Below are 8,865 nucleotides of genomic sequence, written 5' to 3' on the forward strand. Positions count from 1 at the left end.
CCCCCCAGGGAAGCAGATGATCGAGACCTACTTCGACTTCCGGCTGTACCGCCTCTGGAAGAGCCGCCAGCACTCTAAGCTGCTGGGCTTCGACGACGTCCTGTGAGGAGCCGCCCGCCTTGCCTGGGGTCCTGGGGCCGCAGAGCTGCTTCAGGTCCCCACGCTGCTCAGGTCCTCTCTGGCGTGGCCTGGTCCTCACTGTGCCGAGGGCCCTGGAGGCCTGTGGGCCGGTGGGAAGCTTCGCCCTGAGGCCCCTGGATGCTCACCGCCAGGCCCCGGCTGGCCCGTGCCTCGCCCTCGCCTAGAGGCTGCAGCACCGCCTAGGAACAAGTGCAGCCCTATGCCCGACCCGCCAGGGGAGCAGCGCCAGGGGCCACCTGGTCAGGCCCTCTGCTGCTGATTCTGGCACCGGCGGCACTCGGCGGCCCGGCGGGTGCTCAGCACCCCGTGCCCTGTACCTGATCACCAGCACCAGGGTGGCTGTCTGAGGCTGGCGTCACCCCGCCTGGCGTCCACACTGGCCGAGGCTCTTACTGTGTGTGCTCTCACCCCTGTAACCACTCCCCTGCTTACTCTGACCTCAGCCACGCCAGCCCAGCCAGCGGCCTGGGTAGCAGGAGACAGGGACCTGGCCTTCCCTCCCCCCAGCCCAGCCCCAGCTGCCGGACCATCCGGCTCGCCTCGCTGCTGTGCAGCCTAAGCCCAGATCCTGCCCAGCACACACGGCCTGGGGCTTGGCGGGGCCCTGCCGGGGCTGCGCCCTGGGCGGTGAGCCCCTCTCCCTGCACTACTGGGGGGGTGCCTGGACCCAGCACCCCAGCCCCAAGAGCCAAGTAGCTAGTGGCCGGGGCCCGGCTTGGCATGGGGCTTCCTCCGTTGCCAGGGCCTTGCAAGGCACGCTCTCTTGTACATAGCTGGGGCCTGGGGGCAGGCCCCCCTTTGGTAGAGCCTGGGTCTGAGGACACCTGGCTGTGTCCCTGGCCAAGGGAGGGCCAGACAGTGCTGGACTCTGAGCAATGTACGATCCCCTAGAGTGACCATTAAACCCGACCTCCGCTGCGACCGCTGCTTGGCTCTTTTGGTGTCCCCTGTGCCCGCCCAGGCTGGACAGAGTTGGGCTGGAGGACGCGGTTGTGGGAAGGGCTGAAAGCAGACTGTGTATTCCCCTGCCACTGCCTCCTCTGGCCCTGGGCACTGATGGCTGCCCACCCCAGGGGGTGACCCTAGGGCCAGCTGGACCCACTAAAGCCACGGAGGCTTAGGGAGGGCAGAGTGGCCACCGGTGTCCACATGGACAAAGCGCTCCTACCTGGGAGCCATACAGCCGGTGGTTGCCCCCTGCTGGGTCCTGGGGATACAGAGTTTGAGGAACACACAGGCCTCCGGGCTTAGGCTTAATTGCACACACTTAGATGTGGGGTGACTTGGGTCACTCATGCAGCCTGTGGGGACGTCCCAGCCGGGGCTCCACGTGACAGGATTCGAGACCCCACACCCACATGTTGCTCAGAGGTGGGTGTAGGCATCACCTGCCCTCCTGAGCTCTCAGCCGGACCGACAGACACGGCCCTGCCAGGCTCTACCAGACCCTGCTCCAGTCCGTGGTCAGCCCTCGTGCCCACTGCCTGCAGTGGAACACGCTCAGCACACATGAAGGCAGCACGCAGCGCGGGCCCCGCCCTCCACCCCCACCTGCGGCCCAGCACAGGAGCTGCCAGGATGGGAAATTGGCGGTGGTGGTGGGCCTGAGAGCTGCAGGGCACACCGGAGTGCACGGAATCCTACCCGGCGGCCACGGGCGGGACTTGGTGCCTTGAAATATGCGGTGCACATGTGGGTGTGTGCCCAAGAACTGGGGAGGAGAGTGGAGGAGAAGGAATTGTGGAGGGGCTGTCCCCCTGGGGGTGATTCCTCATTTCCCTTTTCACTGATTCTCCCCCCAACCTAAGGCAAAAAGTTTTATACACCATGAAAAGACAAGCCAGTAGGAGAAAGCGAAGTGCAGAAGTAACTGGCAGGGGCAGAGACCGGGCAGCCAGTAGGTCCTTGGGGGAAGTCAGGAATTGAACAGCCAACAGGTGACAGGCCATCGCTTCCTGCCTGTGAGTTTGGCAGAAATGGTAAATGGTTAACACCACCCTGGCCGGCGAACACGTGAGGAGGTCACCACAAATACACGAATTGCCAGAGCCTTTTCAGACCACACTGTCCCATCAGCTCTGAAGCACAAGCCTGCGTACCCTCCCTTCGGCCTCGCTCCTCGGGCATAGCTGGCCGTGCGGTGGCTGCCAGGGCGGACACAGGCTGTCCTGGAGGCTGAGAGCTGAGGAGCTGGCCAACCGCAGGAGGCCCACGTGGCACCTGCTCAAAGCGAGCAGGTCATAGCCAGTGGGGCGGCTGCTGTCCACCTCCCCCAGCCCGCAGCAGGCCCGGCCTGGAAGGGGGGCCTGGGTGTGGCCTAGAGGGAAGTTCTGTCAGGCGAGTGTGTCTCGCATGCTGACGTGGTCCTGGGGGGCAGACAGGCTCCCTCAGAGGTGTCATGAGCCCTGCCCCTCCCTCCGCGGAGGCATGTGACCTGAGTGGCCAGCCGGCTGTTCCCAGCCCCTCCACTGGGCGGCGCAGAGGCTGCGGAGTTCCGTGTGCTTGTCCAGTGGCGCGGAGGCCGGGCACACACCGCGGGACAGCCCTGTGGTGCAGCGGAGCCATGGCCCCACTCGCTATCTCTGCCGTCGCTCCCTGCTGTGCAGTCTCTCCGAGGCTCTTCTCTCGCATCGTTTTCGGGGTCATCATGGCTGCTCAGTCTGGTATGCGGCTCTTCTCTCATTGGCACTGTCTGGCTGACTGGGACCCCCACCCCCAGGCCGCAGCCCTGGGTCACCTCGAAGGCCGTTTGGTGCTGACCTGCGGTCCCACAGGTGGAGGGCTCAGGCCCTAGGCTGCCCGTTTCTGACAGGCTGGCTCTGCACTGGGGTTCTGGTATATAGGACCGACCCCTTCGGGCTCCATCTCTGCTAGTGTGGCTCACAGAACCCAGAAACGCCTGCATTTGCCGGCCTGCTAGAAACGGTGCTTCAGGGAGACAAAGCAGAAAGACATAGAAGGGACAGGGCATGGGGCTCACGCCCTCCCTGGGTGCACCACCCTCCAAGACCACCTGTGCTCAGTTCTTCTATCTGGAGCTCTTCAGCCCCGTCCTTTGGGGTTCTGTGTAGAGTCCGTGGCACAGGCTGGACGGAAGCACGGGCGACCATGGGAGGTGACTCACCAGAAGGACCTGAGCAGAGCGGGTGAGCAGCACTGCACAGGTACATGGAGCTTCTATTCAGGATGGGCCCCTGGCAAGCTAGAACAGGAGGGAACTTCCTCAGCTTGATAACGGGTGCCTACGCAACACATCGATGGTGAACACAGTGCTTTTCCTTAACACTGGGGTAAGTCAAAGATGTCCATTCTTACCCTTCTGCTGAACATGGTACTGGACGTCTTAGCCAGTGCAATAAGGCAAGAAAAAGTAATAATATAATGGAAACAGGGGCCAGCAGATGGTGTGGAGGTTGGGACCACTGTATCCCACATGACCACCTGAGCAGTTCAAGTCCTGGACCCAACAGCTTAAAAAACACACTGGGGATAGGGTGGGGGCCGGCTACTGGTGTGGTAGTTAGAAACTGAATTCACATGGCTGACCATGGTTTGAGTCCTGGACCCAGTGGCCTGAAAATAATGCCAAGTCTGTGTATGTGCGTGCCCAAAAACCCAGACAGAGAGTGGAGGAGAAGGGATTGTAGCGTGGCCATCCACCCTGGCGGGGATTTCTTACTTTTCCTCTGTCTCTCTATAGCAAGTGCACATACTCGATAGCAAACTAAAAAATAATGCTACTAAAGGAATTTTGAACAACAGGAGGCAGAACGCTTTTGGAGAGGAGTGAATGAAGCCATTCCTATTTATAGACAATGATTGTCTTCATCAAAATCCTAGGAAACCTACACACAAATTCTTACAACTCACGAGTGAGCTCAGCAAGGCCGTGGGGTACAAAGCCGATACACAAAACCAATCGGACATCTATACACTACTAAAGACCAATTGGAAACTGAGTGTAAGAGCAGCAGTACTCGCAGGGCCAGCAGGTGGCGTGGTGGTCAAGATACTGGACTTCCACATGGCCAACCAAGATGTGAGTCCTGGATCCATCCACTTGAAACTCATTTCGGGTGCGTGTGCGTGCGTGCCCAAGATCCCGAGAAGAGAATGGAGGAGAAGGGATTGCAGCGTGGCCATCCCCCTGAGGGGTGATTTCTCGCTCTCTGTCTCTCTGTCTCTTTCTATCTCTCTGGTGAACACATGCACTCTATAATAACAATAAAAAAACTCTCAAACAAAGCAAAATTAAACACTGCTGCTGGACCAGTAGGTGGTGTGGTGGTGAAGGCAGACATGCCCAAAATCCCAGGAGGAGGCTGACGAGTGGAGAAGGGATTGAAGCATGGCCATCCACCCTGGGAGGTGATTTCTCACTCTCTCTCTCTCCATCTCTCTGGTGAGTGCACACACCCTACGGCCAAAGGAAAACACACCACCCACTGTAGGCTCCCACCACAAAGTGCCCGTGTGGCTAACAAGACATGCACCGAGTCTGTTAACTGGAAAGCATTCATGAAAAAGGCTCTTTTGAAAACCCAAGTAAATAGAGAGACACATTTTGTGATGCCACTTCTGCCCAGGGACCATAGGTTTGATGCAATAGCAACAGAAAAGGACCATATTTTTATATTTTGGTTGATACAGAGAGGCTGATTGTGACATTTATATGGATGGGCAGAGGGGCTAGAATAGCTAAGGACAGTTTTGAAACGGAGGAGTGACTCAGAGGACTCTGCACTGTGCAGTTCTGAGGTTGGACATGTGACCACAGTGATCAGGACAGAGCAGGGACGAGAGAGCAGTCTGCAGAGAGACCGGCAGCAACCTGGCTGATGATCTTTTTAAAAATCTGTTATTATTCTTCGACCACAGAGTGAGGGAAAGTGAGAAAGCGAGCCGCCTGGTTCAAGAGTTGAATCACCATTAACCACGTGAGTCCAGGACCTTAACCACCGCGCCACCTGCTGGCCACCCTCATGCAGAGGAAATGCCCCTCGCCTAAACCTTGCATCCTGTACAGTAGCCTGGACGCCGGCCCGGCGGATCTGCAGGCCTGGAAGAGGTGATTTCGCCACCGCTTCCCGCCTGCTGCTCAGCAGCCCTGGCCGGGCCTGAGCCTGGAGTCTGCGGAAGGGGACTGGGCAAAGTCCGCACCAGGAGAGGTGGGGTTCGCCTAAGGGAGACCATCCCCCTAGGGCGCCGCCCTCACTCAGCACCCCTCTCCTGGGGGCGTGGCATGGCTCCTGGCCATCGACAAGCCCCGCCCTGGGCTGTCTGGCGGACTCAGGTCCAGCTGGGCGGGGTCTGGCTGGGGTGGGGAGGCCGAGCAGGAGCCGGAGGGCAGAGCGGCAGCGAAGTGCTTCCTCCTAGCTTGTCTCGAAGGTCTGCCAGCCCAGGTGAGGGTCCCCAGGGGGCGGGCCTCCCTGGGAGTGCTGTCCTCCCCTGGGGCGATGTCCTCCCCTGGGACGCTGTCCTCCCTGGGGGTGTGGTCTGTGTTGGCCTGGGGGCTGCTCTCCTGGCAGCCGGATGTTGGGTGTGGTCTGTCCTGGTTGGGGGGGAGCGCAGTCCTGGCCTCCTGGCCTGGGGGGCACTGTCTGTTCTTGCTCAGGAGATCTGTCCTGATGGGGTGGAGGGTATGTCCTGGCCTGGGGGGGCTGTCCTGCTGGGGGTTGTGGGGGAAACCCCTGCTGCTGACTCAGGCCTGGAGTCCCTGCCTGTCACCTGGTTGTCTGTATGAGGTGCTGGTTAGGGACAAAGGCTGGGTTTTGTCTGGGTAGGTTACCTGTCCCCGTGCCCCCAGGCCCTGCAGGCCTCTGGGCTCGGGTGGTGTGCAGGGACCCTCCAAGGAGGCACTGCATCATGCCAGCCCTATGGGCCTCAGAGCGTGGGGGGTCTAAAGTAGGCTGCACTGGGGGCTCCAGCAGGTGGGGCCGAGACCCCTTGCCAGACCTCTTGGCCCAGAAGACGTGGGTGCCACAACCACCAACTGGACATCTTGGCTGGGGACAGCGCTGGGCCCCACGTGAACGCATTCCTGGGTCAGTCCTGGCCAGCTGTCCAGGGAGCGTCTGGAGCCAGCTCAAAGGTTTCAAAATCAGATTAGAGAAATTCAAGGTCAGGTTTTCAAACAGAAACCAGAGGCCTGTGTGAGGGAACATGCACTGGGTCCTCTAGGGAGAAGGTGCCTGCAGGCGACAGTAGAGTTCCCGTGGGCTATGCCGTGGCCACCTGTCCCCTGGCTCAGACCTGACCACGGGCTCCCAGAGAGAAGCTGCGGGGTAGAGCTGGGCGAGGGGAGAGCGGGCTGCCACAGGACACGCGGAGGGTAGGGGACAGAAAGTAGCCCCAGGAGGGGCTCTCCTGGTCCTTGGGCTGTGGCCCTAGCAGAGGCCCCTGGACCCACACAACCTGGGCAGGCCAACTGTAGCAGGCCCTGCCTGCTGACCCTACCCAGGGGAGCTCTGAGTCCCAAGGAGGCGTCAGGGCAAGTGGCTTCAGGGGGGACTGCACCTTGGTGGGGGCTGCACTTGGGGGGGCTTCACCTCGAGAAGGCCGCACTGGGAGAGGCAGAGTGTAGAGGGTCCACACCTCAGGGGGTCTGCACCTGGGGGTTCTGCACCTGGGGGATCTGCACCTGGGGGGCCACACCTGGGGGGCCGCATGTCAGGGGTCTGCCCACAAGGGCTGGGGTGTGTTGGCCTCTAGAGGGTACCATGAATGCCCTGCTGTGCAGCCCCACAGGTGCCAGCAACCCCACCATGAGGCTGTCCCGCAAGGAGCAGGTCTTCATGGCCCTGCTGGGGGCAGCAGCAGCCTCGGGCCTCTCAGTGCTCATTCTCATCCTGGTGGAGGCCACCAACGTCCTCCTGCCCGCAGACACCAAGGTGAGGCGGATTGGGGGAGGCAGGGCTGTGGGGGCTGCTGGGGGCCTCAAGGCCTCCTAACCCAGGGCTGCCCCCCAGTTCGGGATCGTGTTTGATGCGGGCTCCTCCCACACGGCCCTGTTCGTGTACCGGTGGCCGGCAGACAAGCAGAACAACACTGGTGTGGTCAGCCAGGCCCTGGCCTGCCGGGTGGAAGGTCAGTGAGCAGCTCTGGGCAGTGGGGCTGGCCACAGGGAGTCCAGCTGGGCAGGGGTCGGGGGGTGTCGCAGGTCCACCCAGTGCCAGGTAAGAGCTGCATCCCCCTCCCTCTGCACACCCAGCTAAAGGGAAGGCGCCCAGAGAGTTAAGGGGCCCAGCCAAGGTCCTCCGCTGGGCAGTGAGTGCCGGGCAAGCCCTTGTTCCCCCCAGGGGCCTCGACCGGTCTGTCCTGTGAGCCCCCCGTCCCTGCCCCACGTGTTGTTCGCGGCTAGCTGTGGGGGCCTGCCCTCCTGACCTGCTTCCTGGGGCCTCCGGTGACAAAGCACATGAGCCGAGCTGCGCCTTGGGTCTTGTCCTGGAGGTCGGCTTCGGAAACCCAGACGCAGTCGTGGCTCAGCTCCCTCTGGAGGCTCCAGGAGTGCTCTTCGGGCCTCCCCTGGGCTGGCAGCGCATGACCGGACTGCTGCCCTCTTCCATGTCTCAAATCTCCTCCCTTCCTCTCACGAAGACACCTGAGTGAAGGCCCTCCAGGGTCCAGGATGGTCGTGTCTCGTCACCTTCACTAGTACCTGGACAGACCTGGTTCCCGAATTCTCTGGCAAGGCGAGGGCAGGGGTATGGGGGGCTTACTGCCAAACAGTACTGGACCTTTCGGCCAGACCGGCCCTGGGGTTCGGAGCCACTGTGCAGGGCACTGTGAGCACACGCATGTGCAGGGCGCCGTGAGCACACAGATGTGCAGGGCGCCGTGTGCACACGCATGTGCGGGGCGCCGTGTTGCAGGGCCTGGAATCTCCTCCTACACCTCCGAGCCTGCACAGGCCGGAGAGAGCCTGCAGGCCTGCCTGGGGGAGGCACTGGCCCTGATCCCCCAGGCTCAGCACAGAGAAACGCCCATGTTCCTGGGGGCCACCGCAGGGATGAGGCTGCTCAGGTGAGGCTTCTGTGCAAAGGGGTGGCGAGGCGGGCGGCGAGGCGGGGCTCCCAACCAGCTGGCCTGGTCCTCTCTGCAGCCGGAAGAACAGCTCTCAGGCGAGGGACATCTTTGCCGCAGTCAGCCGCACCCTCAGCCAGTCTCCTGTGGACTTCCAGGGCGCTGAGCTCCTGGCCGGCCGGGACGAAGGTGCCTTTGGCTGGATCACCATCAACTACTTGCTGGGGAGGCTGGTCCAGGTGCTTGCAGCCCCAGGGCGGGGCCGGCTCGCCCAAGGCCTGGCCGCAGGGCTGTCCGGGCCTGACACGTGTCTGTACTCAGTACTCCTTCTCTGGGGAGTGGATCCGGCCCCCGGAGGGCGTGCTGGCGGGCGCCCTGGACCTGGGAGGGGCCTCCACCCAGATTGCCTTCACACCAGAGGGCCCCATCCTGGACGAGAGCACCCAGGCCTCCTTCCGCCTCTACGGCTATCCGGGCTGAGACCCCCCGGCCCCCCTCCCGCCTCTACGGCTACTCCCACAGCATCTACACCCATAGCCACCTCTGCTTTGGACGTGACCAGATGCTGGCCAGACTCCTGGCTGGGCTGGTGCAGGTCAGGCTGGCGGTTTGGAAGGCTGGGGGACGGGCTCCGGGCGGGTGCTCACGGCCTGCCCTCCCCGCAGAGCAGCCCAGCGGCCCTCCTGCGCCACCCGCGCCACC

The 8,865-nt window shown here is 62.1% G+C and overlaps 2 protein-coding genes across 2 annotated transcripts in view; both read left to right on the plus strand.

Annotated features, from left to right (window-relative positions):
* NSMF (NMDA receptor synaptonuclear signaling and neuronal migration factor) overlaps positions 1-1,062 on the plus strand; it is a 34,951-nt gene extending 33,889 nt beyond the window's left edge. The window contains 1 exon segment of the mRNA XM_006163361.2: positions 9-1,062. Coding sequence (XP_006163423.2) covers positions 9-106 — 98 coding nt within the window. The 3' untranslated portion in view covers positions 107-1,062.
* A 3,468-nt stretch (positions 1,063-4,530) lies between these two features.
* ENTPD8 (ectonucleoside triphosphate diphosphohydrolase 8) overlaps positions 4,531-8,865 on the plus strand; it is a 7,332-nt gene continuing 2,997 nt past the window's right edge. Inside the window, exons 1-8 of the mRNA XM_027766270.1 lie at positions 4,531-5,543; positions 6,881-7,031; positions 7,110-7,227; positions 8,013-8,163; positions 8,243-8,402; positions 8,485-8,618; positions 8,662-8,758; positions 8,829-8,857. Of these exons, the coding sequence (XP_027622071.1) occupies positions 6,906-7,031; positions 7,110-7,227; positions 8,013-8,163; positions 8,243-8,402; positions 8,485-8,618; positions 8,662-8,758; positions 8,829-8,857 (815 nt within the window). The 5' untranslated portion in view covers positions 4,531-5,543; positions 6,881-6,905. The remainder of the gene's footprint in view (positions 5,544-6,880; positions 7,032-7,109; positions 7,228-8,012; positions 8,164-8,242; positions 8,403-8,484; positions 8,619-8,661; positions 8,759-8,828; positions 8,858-8,865) is intronic.

Source organism: Tupaia chinensis, unplaced genomic scaffold, assembly GCF_000334495.1.
Source record: "Tupaia chinensis unplaced genomic scaffold, TupChi_1.0 Scaffold142100_1, whole genome shotgun sequence".
Lineage (NCBI taxonomy): Eukaryota > Metazoa > Chordata > Mammalia > Scandentia > Tupaiidae > Tupaia > Tupaia belangeri.